The sequence below is a fragment of the Caretta caretta genome, chromosome 3 (assembly GCF_965140235.1).
Source record: "Caretta caretta isolate rCarCar2 chromosome 3, rCarCar1.hap1, whole genome shotgun sequence".
NCBI lineage: Eukaryota > Metazoa > Chordata > Testudines > Cheloniidae > Caretta > Caretta caretta.
In genome coordinates this window covers 206,422,130-206,439,459 of record NC_134208.1, presented here as the reverse complement: position 1 = coordinate 206,439,459, position 17,330 = coordinate 206,422,130, and the positions used below count along the sequence as shown (strand labels likewise).

At 40.2% G+C, this 17,330-nt stretch overlaps 1 protein-coding gene across 5 annotated transcripts in view; it reads left to right on the top strand.

Annotated features, from left to right (window-relative positions):
* RALGAPA2 (Ral GTPase activating protein catalytic subunit alpha 2) overlaps window positions 1-17,330 on the top strand; it is a 303,204-nt gene that overhangs the window by 173,944 nt on the left and 111,930 nt on the right. For all 5 annotated transcript variants that reach the window (XR_007355571.2, XM_048842432.2, XM_048842433.2 and 2 more), the window contains 2 exons: window positions 3,188-3,343; window positions 11,234-11,392. Coding sequence is in view for 4 of the 5 variants with exons in the window: in XM_048842432.2 (XP_048698389.2) it covers window positions 3,188-3,343; window positions 11,234-11,392 (315 nt within the window). In the remaining variant the exon portion in view is untranslated. The remainder of the gene's footprint in view (window positions 1-3,187; window positions 3,344-11,233; window positions 11,393-17,330) is intronic.

The window sequence follows — 17,330 nt, the reverse complement described above, 5'->3', positions numbered from 1 at the left end:
CAAGAAATCCTTTACCCCTACCCTGACTCAGTATTTACTGAGGCAAGCTGTTCTTCCTAGAGCCTTGAGTCACTAGGCTTTCAGGGATCAGATCTCTGCTCTTGCAGAGGCCTACCTCAAAGTTCATGTTGCTCTGCCTAGAAAGCTTGCATACTACAAAGACTAGCACTCAATAAACAACTTCAATAAATAGATCCATCTATTTATGGGCTCACTTCCACAAGTACTCTCTTCAGCTCTGACTCATGAGATTTCTGTACCCATTAGAGCTACTCTCTCTTCCACTAGACCTGAACTTATCCCTGGGCTGTTGACTGTGAAAGGATATTCTCTACTATGGGTCATCTGTAGCTTCTTGACCTGTACTGCTCACTTTTGTCACAAAGTAGCATAAGGCTGCTAGATTAAATCAGAGAGCTCCTAACTGCCTGGGAACTAAGGACCTGATTTTCAGAGGTGTTGAGAACCCACTGTTCCAGTGGAATTGAATGAGAGCTGTAGATGCTTAGCACCTCTGAAACTAAGGCCACTGGCCAGAGTAGTTTGTCCTTCATTTCAGCTGTGATCTAAAGGGCAAAGTGATGAAGATGAACTTAACCATGGTCACTTGCATAGTCAGCCTTCATGGCATTAAAAAAACCTGGAAAATAATGAAAAGCATGTTATGTCTTTCTATGGGTAGAGAGAAATCTAATCACCCTCTTTGCCATTCACATAGTCTCAAAAAAGGAATTGCAGAACAGACTGGCTAATCCTCCGTCAGATCCATTAAGGGGAACCACAGCTCTAGGTATTCTCCTTATATGACAGCTATGGGCATTTACCCCACAGGGACATAAACATTATACCAGGAAATGGGAAGGTACAGAAGCTCCTCTTTTGCTGTCCACCTTTTGAATGAGGATGATGCTCTTGAGGTTGATGCCTTGTACCACCTATACGCTAGAGGTAGTACGTCTTTTCTCTTTCCCTGCTAATGGAAAAGTTACATTAGAAGGTATTGAGATCTTAGGCTAGTGGCATCCCAGTATTCTTCATTTGATCCAGGGCACCTTGGTGCAGTATATCACCTCATCCATTCAGGGTATGTGTCTGCTGCAGCTGGAAGTGTGCCTTCCAGCTCAAATAGACAGACGTGTGTTAGCACAGGTGAGCTAGAGTGCTAAAACTAGCAATGAGAAAGGCCAGTGGAATCTCAACCCAGAAGTGGCCCTATTCCATAAAGAAAATTATGGTCAGAAAATGACTCCAAAAATGGAATCCTCTTCTTCAACAGAGCTGCTCCATGTCTTTCCTCTTACTCTCCTTGCGTCAGTGAGAAAAGTACATGTTTACAGCTGTTTACTGTTAGCCCTGCAGAGCCACTGCAGCAAGGGGAAGAGTGAGCTGGATTCTGTTCTGGATCACATACCATCAAGAGGATTGTTAATTAAGGTCCAACTGCATGGCCATATTCTGTCTTCATGTACGCTGTGCAATCCTATTGAGGTGCAACTGAAGGCAGAATTTGACCTCGGGGATCCATAATGCTAGTGATAATGCATGAAACAGTAAAAAGAACCTTGCTTAGCTTTCAGCTCAGAGGCTGAGTCTGCATGGCTAACAGAAAAAAACAGCTTTTGACATGTAAGGTAAGCAAATTTGAACCATTTCTTTTTAGATCAGAACCAAAGGCAATAAGGCAATAAACAAGCCAAGGCTCTGGTCCCTTCCCATCTGTTTATACTCCCTTTCGATCTGAACCTGGTCTCGTATGTCCTCCTGTGTTTTCTCTTCAAGCCTGTAAGACAAGTCTCCAAAAGATTCTCCACCCTTCAGACAATTTTTCTAGAGGCCATCAGTTCAGCTAAGAGAATGGAAGATTTTCAGGCCCTTCCCTTCAAAGATCTTTACTGAATCTTTAATCAAAATGCAATGATAACCAAATTGGCCGCTCACTAATTCCTTTCCCATGATCCTTTCCCTGACAGATTGGCTGAAGAGAGTCCTTCCTTTTCTCTGTTCCTCTCTAAATAATGAGAATTACTGCATACCTTTAATGTAAAGAAGAAACTGGGGGTCATGCTTAAAAAAGCCCTAGAAGCAGTCATCTGACATTTTGTTCATCTTACAGCAGTAGAGGGAGTTGAAGGACTTAATTGCCAGATACACCTATGAGTCATTCTCTCACCTCTGTGGTCTAAAGCAGGTATCACCTTCCAACCATCAGAGCCCACTTTAACAGGGTTTTAGCCATCTTACAGGCAGAAAGAGAGATGCCTTCCTTCTAGAACTCTGCAGGGCTGTAACCTAGGCATTCCTACATCATTTCTCTTGCCACTGCTACTTTGGCATGCCTGCAAGGAAGCCCTTTATAATATGGTCTGTTGATTGTTGTTACAGTAATGCCTATAGTGATATTGCCATTAAAGTTCCCACTGTCTGCACTGATCCATAGGATATAAGAGAAAACAGATAGTTCTCTTGCTCTAATTTTAGCTTCTCTTACTTTTTAATGGGTCAGCCCAGATTGCTGAACTGTGGAGTGGAAACTTTGACTTCCCTTTGCCTAAAAGTGGGGTTTTACAGTTATAAAGGTTTTTTAAGACTGAAGCAGTAGTGAGCATGTGCCCTTTTAGATATTCATATTTTTTACTAACTTGTAATGGTAACTGCACTTAGCAAGAGAGGCTCTTCATTTCACCTATGTTTCCCTGTTCGTGTTTTCTCTGTATTTGACACTGATTTTTAATTAAGGGTGCATAGGTGTGGTTCGTTACTCTGAGGTTTCTTGAACTGATTTGCTCAAACAGAATTAGTCAGAATAAAGGAGCATAGTGTTACAGAATTATTTTGATCCCTCTTGTCATTTGGTAGTAGAAACATAGAATACCACTTGTCTGTAATGACCCACTAAAGACTAAAAGAAACTATATTAACAGGTAAGCAAATCACCTTGTCTCCATTATGACTGTCTAGTTATTAGTTTTAGAGATATTTCTTTTTAGCAGCTTACAGAAACGGAAAGCTGGTGTATCCTAAAATGTTGTGCAAAGACCCCCCACACACACACACACGCAGAAAATTAAAGCCTTAACACTTTAAATATACATACACACACAGAGTTGACTATGCTATAATATCCTTTAAATGTGGCTCAGTAAGGAGAAGGTTTTTTCCTTGTTGTTTCCCCTTTTATATCAATAAGGTTGATCTTTCAACACATTGTGGATTTATGGGTGGTCTGCAACGTAATGGCAGCACAGGACAAACAGCACCGTATTACGCTACCTCTACTGTGGAAGTCATTTTTCATGTGTCCACAAGAATGCCGTCAGATTCTGATGATTCACTGACCAAAAAGGTAACTCATTTATATCATTTACTATGATAGAAATTTCTAAGATATTATTAGTACATTATTTTGAAATATAGGAGTTAATCTTCATATGCTCAAATCAAAATTTGTATGGAACATAAATTGTACTATGTATGCAAGCCCCTCTTTATTCTGCAGCACATGGGAGTTAAATTCTGCAACTAGATTCCCCGAATGCAGTGCCTTGTGAACATTGGATTCTGCATTTCCATGGCAGCATCAAATACCATTATTAGTAATAATAATAACAATCATTTTATTTCATTTGCCTCACTGTCAAAACCTTCAGAGTTCAGTACAATAGAATAAAAACACATGCAATATAATGTGATAAAATATCATTCTCTTAAAGTACAAACATGGATGAATAAATGAGCAATCGAGTCTAATAAAGGAAAAGAAAGGGAGTGAAAGAAAAGTGATGAGTTATAGTAACAAAAATCACCAACCGACTTCAATTTAAAACCATAATTTGATCATTCACAATCCTGACAAGTAGTCTCAGCTTCAAAGGATGGCCAGAACCCAGACGGAAACCAGCTCAGAATTTTGTTGATATCCAGCTACTTATTTGTTTAAGATTGAGCAGTAACTGGTGGGCACTCCAGAAGATCAGAGATATTTTGGACAGTTGGCAAACTTCTGCATGGTTTAAGGATGGTCAGCACCCTACCCTCGTAAAGTGAATTGTTAAGATCTATCAGTAATGGAACCATAGCTACCTCATTTGCTTTAAAATACGGTTGTGCCCTGAGAAATAACTGTAAAATGTCATTGTGAGGTGCCATATTCATTGTCATGTTGATTTCCATATCACATTTGCTTAGTTAACATTAGAAAGATGGAATTTCTGACTACTCGCCCTGCAAACTCACCCTATTTTTTGATAGTCAAGCTGTGTCTTTTCCTTTTCCCATAATATTTGTAATAAAGATCCTGTGGGTGTTCATTCACACCTATGCAATCTCATTGCCTTCAGATCATATCTTCACTGGGGTCTGTGAGATTTGGTTCTAGCAATGATAATACATATGAAATAAGGTTCACAGTGAAACCAGTGAGCTGATGGTTTGAGCCTGAGTATTTGTGATATCCAAACCAGCTCCAAAGACAAGGATGAATATACAACAAACCCTATGGGAGCCTTCCTCATCCTTACAGTAAAATCCAAGGTGTCCATTTCTTCGAATCTTACTTGCTGATCCAAAAGAGCTGATATCAGTATAAATGTTGAAATCCCCAAAAACAATAATCCACTGGGACTCCAACAGCAGTATGCAGACCAGTTCAGAGAACTAAGCTATGAAATCCCACGGTTAGAGGTCTATATACCAATAGAACCAGATAGGACTATGTGCTTGAATAAACATGTCCATGTGACTCTCCCGTGCAGCTCAATTTGAAGAAAAATGTCCTAGTTGCCCTCACGCACACCTTTTTTTTTTTTTTTGCACATGAGTCAATACCTGACCAGAACAAGTCATGAAAAGATTGGGTTTGTCATGTCACTCGTCCAGGAGTGAGAAAGAGAGAGAGATGCGAGATCTTGGTGAGAGTATCTGCCATATTCACAACAGGACTGATGTTATTTGAGAGTATCAAATGTTCACGTAGGAGGAATCCATGTTTCCATCTTAAATCAGTGGAGAAGAATGTCAAGAGGAGTTTTCTACTCCTTCCCTTCCCTGTCATAACTTCCTAACAGGAGCAGAGAAAGAGAATTATATATTGTTGCATTAAGACCTCATGTTTTTGAGTAGTTTTCATTCATTTGCTGCTGCTACAGAAATATCCAATGCTATTTAAAAAAAAAAAACTTGTATTACTGAGAGGTGAGAATCCTAGTGTGCTGCCACTCAAGGATGGGAGAAGGGTAGCATTCTCTTCCTCTCTTTCCCTCTGCTTCCACCGGGCAGATTCTAAATAACGCTTTATCCTGCGTGAAACCTGGTGGCTCCTAGGCCAGTAGCTCTATTTTCATATCTCTGTTCTTTGCTCTATTCTTTCTGCTTGTCTCCAGGCAGAAGAATCAGAGTGCTGATCATCTTACTGAGGTTGTAAACCCAAGAGTATAACAGAAAGTCTTACCTCTGCTAGCCAAGGAAGCATCCTGTAAATACTGCAGTTGTACAGCGGGCTATATATTCTATGGGTTGTGGAATTATAGTCTGATGCAGTAACTCCACCTAAATATTTTGTTATGGTGTTTTGTTTTTTAGGCACAAGGGGATGCATCCACTTCTGGTTTAAAATTCACTAAAAGTAGTGCACATCCATGAGGGATGAATTTGGCCCAGTAATTCTGTAGACAACAACAATACAAATATTTTTTCCTTTACATATTTGAAAATCAGGTTTTCATATTAAAAATGTTGTTGCTCTTTTTAAAATAAATACTACAACTCCAAATAATATTAAAAGACTTGGCCCTGAACAAAAACTTTCCTACTGACATAATCAAAATTCAACTGGTACCTTTTCCAGCTGTAAGATTTAGTATCATTAGTGTTAAAACTTTTATCAGATATCTCACAGCTAGAATAAAAATCAATCTCAGTAACAGCATCCTACAGTTCCTTGTCTTAGTCTAACTAAATTATACCTAACAGTTTAAAAATGAGCTGCAAAATTTCAAAGTGATTTATTCCATCTTCTCCTTTGTCATAGTAGAACGTTTTCAATTCAGAAATCTGGTTGCAACCCTATGCTGAACTCTTGCTCCTTTGCTTCAGAAATTTGTTAGCTATAGCTAGATTAGATTTTTAGCAGCTAATCTAACAGCTGTAGGGGTTTGCAAAGTGGGGACAGAGCTGTGCTATTGGATTTGTCCAATTCATTTGACTCCAGGACTATAATTGCACTTATGTCTTACAAGGCTTTTATAGCCTAAGGCTGGCCAGCAGCAGAAAAACAAATTGGCAGTGATACAGTAAGAGTGAAAGGGAATGAAAGGCACACATTATCAGTCTCCAGGCAGCGCTGTTCTGGCAGGAAGTTTCTTGGTTAATTTACAAATAAAACTTAGATTTTAGGATGGGCTCACTGTCAGACAAACAATGGGGATGTCAGGCCTCACTGTTACTTAGTAAAAGTAGCAGCCATGCCTACCCAAAAGCAGGAATTCTTCAATCAAACAGACGACTCCTTTCTGGAGCCAGCTGGCTAAGTAATGCAATTAGTAGGAAAAGGAGGTCAGACTATTAGGTGTGTACCATGACCAGTGTCAGCAGTGGCGTGTTGCCTGGCAGGCAGCATGCAGACTAGCTAAAGCAGAGTGCCTTTAAAACTATTTACTCAAGTGAGTGAGTGGAAGTGGCGCACGACTAGCCTCAGAACATGGAGTTGTTTTTGTAAGGCTTGAAAAATGAGCATTTGTGCTGTAACTGACAAGTACATTCTGAAGCACATATTCTAGCTGAGGGAGTGCAGCTGAGACATGATTAATGATGGCATAATTCAAATTAGAGGCTATAAATTGACCAAAATTATATGTATATTCATGGTTTGATCTAATTGAGACATTAAGGAAACTACTGTACTTGAACAAATGTGTGGTTAAAAATGTGTGTAAATCTTATTCACATTATTAAAGTTGTCTTTATGTGCAGTTTATAAATTAATACTAATCTATTAAGTTTTGAGAAGGAAAATGCAAACAACTGCAAGAGCTTCCTTCCTTGAGTATTTGCTAATGTACATCTCCGGTATCTTTCAGAGCAGGGCTCAATTTAAAACGACAGTCTACTTCTTTGTCTTATTTTCCAGTTTCATCCTTTTCGTGGTCAGTTGGTTGGTTTTTTCAAACTACGTATATTGGAGGAGAGAGAACTCATCACTTTTGCTCTGGATTATTCATTTATTTGCTTATTTGACTATAGCCAAAACTGTTCCTTTTTTGTTTAGTTTGTGCTCAGAAGCTTTAGATATATATCACACAAAATCCAAAACATTATTTTTTTTCAGTGATCCAAGTAAGAAGTCTACAGTTAGTGTATTATGGTTTTACTGTTCTGTGTCACTGGCAATATAACGATGTTTTAGCAAAACACAAAAGCTGATAAGTACAGTATTATAACAATATAATCAATATTGTCAGAGTTAACTGAAAATTCAGTGAAATCTTTTCCTCCATTGGTTTACAAGACTAAATCCTCTCCTGGTCCCCCTCCTAACTCTCTAAGCTCTCCTTCAGCATATCCTTCCTCATCTGCCCTCTAATTTTCTGTGGGGCTTCCACAGGCTTTTGTTCTAGGTCCCCTTCTCTTCTGCCTATACATTTCATCTCTGGGTAATCTCATCTGCGAACGCAAATTTAACAACCATGCCAGCAACTCACAGATTTATGTCTCTACACCATGTTGTCTTCTGTTCAAAGTAAAGCCTCAGTCTGCCTCTCTGACATCTTGTGAATGTCTAGCTAACATGGCTAAAACAGAGCTCCTAATCTTTCCCCTCCGACATCTTCCCTACTATCTCCTTTCTCTATTGCTGTGGACAGTGCCACCATCATGACTGTCAGACAGGCCATAACCTGAGTGTCACCTTCAACTCCAGTATCTCTGGGTCCTCATAGCCAGGCTATATCTAAATCTCTAAGACATGGCCTTTGTACATCCACTAAAGCTCTCACCCAAGCTCTCATCATCTTGCGCCTTGATTAATGCAACATTCTTTTTTCTGGCCTTGAGAAATGCGATCTTTTGGCATTCATATCCATTCAGAATGCTACTGCTAAATTTTTCCTAGCCCATCACTTTGACAATGTCACCTCTCTCTTTGAATCCCACCGTAGGCTCTCCCTTCTCTGTTGAATCAAACATAAACTGCTTGTGTTCACTTTCAAGGCCCTTCATAGTAAATCCCCACCCTACTTATCTCTCATTCACTACTGAGCTGTCAATGTTTGCCTCTGTATGACCCATGATGCCAGCCTCTACTGCCCACTTGTTAAATTTTCAAACAGGCACCTTGTGCTATTGCCCTTGTTGCCCCATATGTTTGGAAGGCATTTGGCATAAACATCCACAAAGCTACCTTATTACCCACCTTCAGATCCCCCCTCAAAATTCTCCTTTGCAATGATATCGACAAAAAACCTGACAATGGTTAAGCTGTTGGTGTGGAGAAACCACTGCCTGTCATGCTGACCAATATTGTCTCGTTGTTTCCTTGTACTCCCGTCTGTCTGTATCGATTGGTTGGTTTTCGTCTTGTACGCTAGACTGTAAGTCTCTGGAGGTAGGGACTGTCTTTTTGTTCTGTGTTTGTACAGTGCCTAACACAATGTGGTCTATGGCTAGGGCTCCTAGGCACTATTGTAGTACAAATAATAATAATACTGATCAAGGAGATATGTCCTTTTAGAAATATTATGATAAAATGGTCTTTTATGCTTTAAAGGCAATTATCATTCTAATATAAAGCAAATGTATGTTTCTGGCACATTACTTTGGGCTGTGATTGTGTTATATCTCATAGATGAAGCAGAATGTAGCCTTGCGAGTACTTGGATGGGTAACGTCTCAGAGAACCCTAGGAGCTATAGGAAGTAAGGGTCATGATTCAGTAGGTGTCTGTCTGTCTTCTAAGTGAGTATTAAACTGATGCCAAAAGTGTTGTACTAAGGAGCACTGTGCTGCTGAAGGGAGATATCTTTGAGAAAAGATAAAACCAAGGCGCCAATCATGTGATGATTAAGTATGTCATTGTGGTTTTTGCAAGAGGTAGAGGCGTAAGCCATTGTTTCCTGGCTAAATGACAACTAGCGAAATTACATTCTTTTGGCCTGATTTCTTCCTATTTTGGATGTTTTCTTGCATCTAAGTCCTTCTACAAAATATGGCGTTGCTGATTCAGAATGGCTACTATGTTAACGCTCTAGACGTGGCTGTATTTCAGACATAGGTGGAGCAATCACTGTAATGTTTGTAAAGTATTTTGGGATTCTTCAGAATGAAAAGTGCTGATAAATTTAAGAAATCATTGGTTGAAGAATTCATATGATTAAAAAAGATGTTCCTTTTTTAAAAGGATTTGGTCCTATGTTTTGCTCACTGCTTTCTATACATCTGTATATATTAATCCTCATTTACATTGCATAGCACTTCCAAAAATAATCCCATTGAACTGTTTTCAAAAATTCTACTCAGTGAATACAGGTGGCCTGATTTGAGCTCTTACTGTTGTTCAGCTAGTAAACTAATATATTAACACACCACATTCCCTTCCACATTCCTTTTACCTTTTGTTAGATTAATACAGACTATTTCTGAATAGGTGAAATGTATGTATTAGTGTAGCCCAGGTAGTTTCTTTTTTCAGTAGCAAATTTGCTTCACATCTTGTTTGTGGTCACTCTTATGTTTTATAGTTGAATCTATTTGCTCACTATGGGTGAAATCGTGGGAGTTTTGCTTTTCTTCAGTGGAACCAAGATTTCACCGTATATTCTCACAGTACCACCGCTTAATATTGCTAAATATATATATATATATACACACACACAATATTCACACATTATGGTTATTTTATCTCAATCATCAGATATCATTACAAAATAATGAAATGCTCGTAGCCATGGGCATGATAGTGAGAAAGTTAATTTACGCTAATCTGTATTGGTCCAGGAAAAAAATACTTTGTGTAGTGTTTACACATTTCAAACTGAGGAATGAGGGACTGATGATTACTTGTTTTGTAGATAGGATTGAAATGGATTTTTCATTTGTACATATAAATCAGAGAAATAAATTCAGCAACTTTTCTGTGTCAAGTAAAATCAAATAATGAGCTGTGAACTTGAGGTATTGTATGAACAGGTCTTATTTTGCTTTTCCCAAGTATAAATCCCAGGTATTATTAACCTATAATGTCCTAAGCAAAGGTACTGTTAGCATTCTGATCCTCGCAATGTTGTTTTGCAACTTTGATAGAAATCCTTTACTGTTACAAATTACCATCCAATTCTAGTAGAGTGAAATTCATCACTATACAGAAGGCCAGAACAAGGCCTATGCTTCACTTTAATCACCAGCTTTATCTATTTTAAGGTTTAAATGGAACTTAAGTATTGCACAGGTCTTGTGCTAGCCCACTGCATAGGGGTAAATTTCACCTTTAATAATAGATATAATGTCAAGGTAAAGTGTATAGCAGAAACAGTCTATTGTGGATGCTCAATATGTAATTTTCAAATGACTTTACCTTTGTTAAATCACAAACATTTTTTTCTTCACAAAGAAAAGGCACTACTACTTAATAAGGACTATTTCTATGCTACATTTCAACTTTAAACTTCAGACATATTTTACGTTTTTTTTAAAAAGGTACTTTTCTCCCATTCTGTCATAACTCAAAAACTACTTCAGAGATTTTGCTCACATTTTCAAAACACAGTTTGCCTTCTGACAGATATAGCGCAGTAAGTGTCAGACCCAAAAGTGAATCTTTCAGGTGTCTGAGAAAATAGGATATGGGAAATCACAATGGAAAGTGTGTTTGCAACCTGAATCATAGTAATTACTATCACTGTGAAAACTATAATATTTTAACTAAATTTAAATGTTCTGCTAATAAACATTTTGATCTAGTAATCCAGATTAGCACAGAAATCTGTATATATACTGTGCATGTACACCTCATGCAAGTTGATAGTTTGATAATTACTTAATTAAACCATTAAATAACAATGTGTTTTGAATGAGGCAAGTTATTTAGTTGCTTTTAATTCCAACAAGCAGAGAAAAAGCAATATTTTAACCTTTTCTGTAATGAAATATTTCTACTGTCAAGCATTGTAATTCAATTTGTAAGCCATGACCCCTCATAAACTGTTGTTATCACTCTGATTAATAAAGAGCCAATTTGCTGTTGCAGCTTCGTCACTTGGGAAATGATGAGGTTCACATCGTCTGGTCTGAGCACACCAGGAACTACCGCAGGGGTATTATACCAACAGATTTTGGAGATGTTTTAATTATTATTTATCCAATGAAGAATCACATGTTTTTCGTAGAGATAATGAAGAAACCAGAGGTATGTTTTAAGCTACTTTATTGTGTCCATCATAAACATTGTTCAAATGGCCAACAATTCTTGTGTAGCTTAAAGGAAACTTTATTCCGAGAATTTAATATGAGTAGAGATTTAAATGGTCAGATATGAAATGAAGAACATATTAATATTACATTAATGCTTAGCATTTGGGGCAACCTTTCAAATTTCTAAAACTGTAGGAGATGAAATATGAAAAAAGATATTTAAAACAATGGCAAAGATCTATTTAAACTAATAAAAGCAAGGGAATTTAGAGTTCAGGCTTTCACTAGGCATTAATTCACCCCATCATGCTTAGCTACTGCGGCACATATGGTATTGTATGTACCCTCAAACAATGTTTGAGACCGCTGCAATAATCTGACTCACTGGGATGATTTAAGGATTGAGTGTGATTCCTCTCACTCGGCATCCTTGTTTTTGTGTGAAATGTCAAACAATTTATATTTGTAAGACTTAATTTAATTTCTTTTCTGTTTTTGTCAACAATTTAAAATAGTATAACTTTTTTCAACTTCCTTATAAATGTGGGTTTAAATCTCAAAGCAAAAGCAACCAGTGTCTAAAAAGTTGTGTAGATAAAGATGGAATATTTATATTTGAAATGCAGAAATTGAGTGTGAGTGAGTGTGTGTGAGTGTAAATTTTGGTTCTAATATATTTGATATGTTAACTTTTCAAGGCAAAATTTATTTTATAAAAGTAATTATAGTCCACAATATCATCTCCTTCATACATAAAGGATGATATTTATCTTGGAGTACAGCCAAGTGCAGAAATGATGCATAAATCCAGTGACACATTTTTCAAGTTGAATATGATGCATCTTTCAGAACTGTGAAAGATACAAGAATTGTACAGTTTAACAATTAGTAATTTGTGAGTATACATTTACAAAAATAAACCTTAGAATTTGCAACTTTTTAAATTATGACCTTTTATTGCTGTTAAACTTTATTTTGGGTATATAAAGAATCTGCAATCCACTTGTCAGGGACTTAAAAGTAGTGAAAATGACATCTTAGAATGCTGAAGTATTATAAATCATGTAGCCAACAGTATCTTGTCACGAGTTTCATAAACATTTTTTAGAATTTAGCATTATAAGCTGGTTTGAAAATTGTGTGAATCGATCCAAGAAAAGCTGTCTCTTTTACATATTACTCAAAAAACACCCAAAGGCATAAAGAATAATAGCCAAATGGAAATTTAGTGTTATCCCTACATTTAAAGTACAAACCATTACAATGTAATAAAATTAATCCAGACATTTCCAGGGCAAGTGTGGCTGACCTTTTGTTCACCAGCTACTGACCCCAGGGTGAATGAAAGAGGCTTGCAGAGAGAAATGTCTGTTGTTTGGCTTCAGTCCCTGGTATTTAAATTGCATTCCCTAATCAAATGAAAAGGCTGTCCTCTCTATCAGGTTACAGAATCCATGGTAACATTTGGCCTTTTATATACATAATGTTAGCCTTTTTGTTTGCATCTAAGTAGAGACACCTGGAGCAATGTTAACATTAACCGATTTAGCATTAATAGCTTCATTATATAAGAATTTCTGATCAGCTAGCTGTTACTTTTGTTATATTGCTTCAGCTTGTATTGTTTTCATTTTTATCTCCCTGCTTGGCAACCAGGCAATGATTTGCAAATTTTTTTTGTCTTGATTAATTAAGCAATATAATTATCAGGAACTGTGATGCAGTCTTTGCTCAACAAAGCTTCTGAGAGAAAACAATAGTAAGTCTGTTAGTATGAATGCATTCCACGCGTCACAGATGCATGAGGATATTCTAAACAATGAGACGAAAAGCCGCCTGCAAAAGAGGACAAAGAATGCCATGCAGACTCTACACACTACACATACCGCCAGGGACATACTGTGGGTTCCCTGGGACACAGATGCCTCGTTAGATTGCAGCTAGTCGTCAGAGATTAATTCTCAGCCATTTGGTACTATAATTTACCCATTCCCGAGTCTTTTAACTAGTGCTGCTTACTATAGAACTGAGGTAGTTATACTCAAAAGGTTTCTTTAACTTTGCCTTCTTTTAGTGTGTACAACAACAAAAAAAACCCCTATTTTTTCTTAGGTTAGTGATTGTAACGAAGCAGGTGTTTGCAATGTGGGGAATATTAATTTTTGTGTTTCTTTGATAACTTACTTCAGAATTAGTAGTGGTCAAAGAAGGGGTACATTTCTCTCCACATCTGTAAATTTTATCCGACTATAGTTTATTTCTGTTGTTATATTTATCTTTCATCCCTCTGACACTTAGGATTCTTTAAGAGGTAATCTTGTTTTGGCTCCTTAAAATAATATCAACTCACATAAAGTACTGAACAGAGAACATTGTAATATATATTCAATTTACTTATTCAACCAAACTCCCTCATTAAGGCAAAAAGATCCACATGGGTGAAAGCTTATGACTGCATGGAGTCCCATTGATTTTAATGGGCCTCATCCTGGGCATTGCGAGTGCACAGGAATTGATAATTCTAGTCTTTTTCTTCATATGGATTTATGGCCCAGTCGTGTATTCCTTGTGCAGCTAACACTCCCATAGAATCAGAGTCCACAATTGGGGATTTATACACCAGTCCTGAAATGTACAGAACACCCTCAACATCCACTGAATTCAGATGGAATTAAGCATTCTCAACAATTCAGAGGATTGGACCCTAAAACTGAAAGCACTTTATGTTATGGATTTAACACATTTTGAGAAGTGCTATAAGTATACCTGGCAATCGATACATACATATTTTTATTAATAATAAAATACTATTAACTCCATATTTTACTGTTTGACCCAGTCTTCCTCACCAAGAAACTCCTCACTTTTGATGAGGCAGAGCGGTAACACAGGCTCACAGCTCTGGATGCCCCAGCACCAGTTACACATTGGCATTCTGAATATTTGTCTTTCAGAGCATGCATTCATTAACTGTCATGCAAAGTCAATTCTGTACCTCCCTGTGTTCACATTCTCTGAGTCCATACTGCATTGAAAAAGAGATGTATGCATAAAGGGTGTTTGTGTATACATGTTGACAGCACCTGTCATCTTTTGTTTATTGTATAAAACCCAGGAATTAAATACTTTTCATACAAACCTTTGCCAGGAACTTCCCTTGACCTCGTCCAAAATTTGTCTACCCCCTTCTTTCTTCTTCAAGGTCCTCCTGAAAATATGCTTCTTTAAAGAGGCCTGTAAACCATAGGCCACCCTTCCACCTGATGTACTGAAAGATATTCAGATAAAAAGTAATCCATACAAAACTATGGAACTGACAGGACAACTTTTTGTTGCTCCCCTTCCTACCGCATCCTTGTTTGCATATCATATGTTCTTTGAGTGCTTGCTCATGTCGATTCCATTCTAGGTGTGTGCACGCTCACGTGCACAGTTGTCGGAGACTTTTGCCTTAGCGGTATCCGTATGGCTGGCTGTGGCGCCCCCTTCAATGCTACGCTAAAGCGTCAGTATGTCAGGCACCGCCAGCCCAACACCCTCTCAGTTCCTTCTCACCACTTGTGGTGGTTGGTCAGAGCACCTCTTTCCCTTGCTTCGCAAGTGATCCGTTTTCTTTTTTTGTCCCTACTCTTTGAACCTCATGTTCCAGCTTTAAATAGTTTGTTTTTTGTAGTAGATTAGTTAGTAAGTAGCTGTTAAGTACTATAGCTAGTCAGTTATGGTCCTGGTGGAGACTTTGCCCCAGGCAGGGCATATCTCAGTCTCCGGGTTTTAAGCCCTGCTCTGACTGCAACAGGCCTATGCCTGTTAGTGACCCACATGTCAGCTGTCTGAAGTACCTGGTGGAATCCCACATTAAAGAAAAGTGTCACATCTGTAAGAACTTTCATCCCAGGACACAGAAAGAGTGTGACATTCGCTTGCGGCCCCCTTATGGAGGCCGCTCTTCGCCCAGCCTTGGAATGCCCAGCACTTCAGCCTCGGTGCGTAGCGCACCCCTGGCACTGGGCTCTTCCCATCTCCGATTCCCTTCGCCGTTACTCAAGAAGAAGACCAAGAAGAGGGACCCAGTACCGAGCAAGTCGGACCAAGACACATTGGGCAAAGGACCCTGCTTGGTCTGCCTGCCCACACGAGAGCCGGAAGCCACCACCGACTCCGGGGAGCGATAGCGGACCCAGACTGATGGCCCAGTGAACGCCTTCTCAGCTCCCAGCGCAAAGAGAGCAAAGAACTCTCCCACTGTGTGCTGCGATAGACCCAGCAAAGGCTCCCTACGAGGGCAAGCCAGCCGTGAAGGCCTCCCAGAAGGCGAGTGAGCGCCACCAGTCTCTGGAGCCAAGGCAGAGCCCTTTGTCATTGTGCCCTTGGTCTCTGCATGAGCCCAGGTCACCAGTTTGCCGCTACTGATCACTGGCACCACGCTCCGGGTCTCCACCTTCATGCCAGGCTTTGGCCCGAGGGAGGCACTGGTTACCTTACAGTTGGCACTGGTCAACTTTGCGCCGACACTAATCGTCACCGAGGTGTTGGAGATGCTCCCCAACATGGCGCCGCTCCCACTACTCCTGCTACCAGTCTGACTGTTCGAGACACTGGTCACACAGGCCCTGCCCTGGTCACCAGAGGAGGATTTCTCTGGCATGGAGAGGGAGTTTTATGGTGGGCCAGCGTCATTTCCAGTTCACGGTGCTCCCCGTTGGCTGTTGCGACTGGGCTCCAGAGGTTTCATCCACCGCAGTGATGCTGACCTGGCAGCAGGGCTACTGGCCAGCACAGTGGCCTTACTGGAATAGCTGAGGCATGCTGGTTATGCCGATGCTCCCATCTCACCAGTCCTCGGTCGCCACATCGGACAAACGCCAATCGGCACTGACAGCACCAGTGGCACCATCATGGTGCAGGAAGTGCCAGCAGGAGCTGAGGTGGAAGGACAGATGCCCACCACGAGACCCACTTCTCAGTGGGAGATGATGCCCTGGGCCCTCCCCTGGTGGTTCAGTTGTCATCGTCCTCTCCAGAGGAGGCGGTGGCGGGGCCCTCCTGTGCTAGCCCACCGGACGATTTTAAGGAGCACCAAGCCCTGCTCCAACGGGCGGCCACTAACTTAGGTCTCGAGGCACAAGCGATGTCAGAGCAATCAGATACTTTGCTCAGTGTGCTCTCCACGTCCATCCCTGCATGTGTCATGCTCCCAGTGCACGAAGGGGTCTTGAACATTGCCAAAGCCGTCCTCCATCCCACCCACTTCCACGAGGGCTCAGAAAAAGTATTTTGTCCCTGACAAGGGGTTCGAATACTTAGGTTCCCACCCACCCCGGGGTTGTTGGTCGTGTTGGCGGCCAACAAAAAGGACAAGCAGGGGAATGCTAGTTCCACCCCAAAAAATAAGGAGGCCAAGAGACTAGACCTTTTTGGAAGAAAAATTTATTCCACAGCCAGTCTACAATTCTAGGTCGCAAATGACCAGGCACTTTTGGGACGTTATAATTTTAACCTGTGGGACTCTCTCCACAAGTTTAAGGACTCCATGCCTCAGGAGGTGGCCCAAGAGTTCAGGGCCCTTGTGGAAGAAGGTACTGCAGCGGCTTTGTGCTCCCTGTAGATGGCCTGGGATGCGGCCGATTCGGCAGCCAGGGTGGTCACCTCAGCAGTTCTCATGAGGCGCAGATCCTGGCTTCAGACCACCGGCCTATCCCAGGAGATGAAGTCCTCCATTCAAGATCTCCCTTTTGAAGGAGTTAGGCTGTTTTCAGATCAGATGGGTGCAAGGCTGCACGATCTGAAGGACACTCGGGCCACCCTCCGCTCCCTGGGGATGCATACACCTCAGTCTGCAAGGAAGCCATTCCAGCCACCCCTGCCGCCAAGGCCTTGGCAGCCTTGGCAGGGATCTACGAGGGGAAGGGACACTGGGTTCAGTTGCCGCAGCC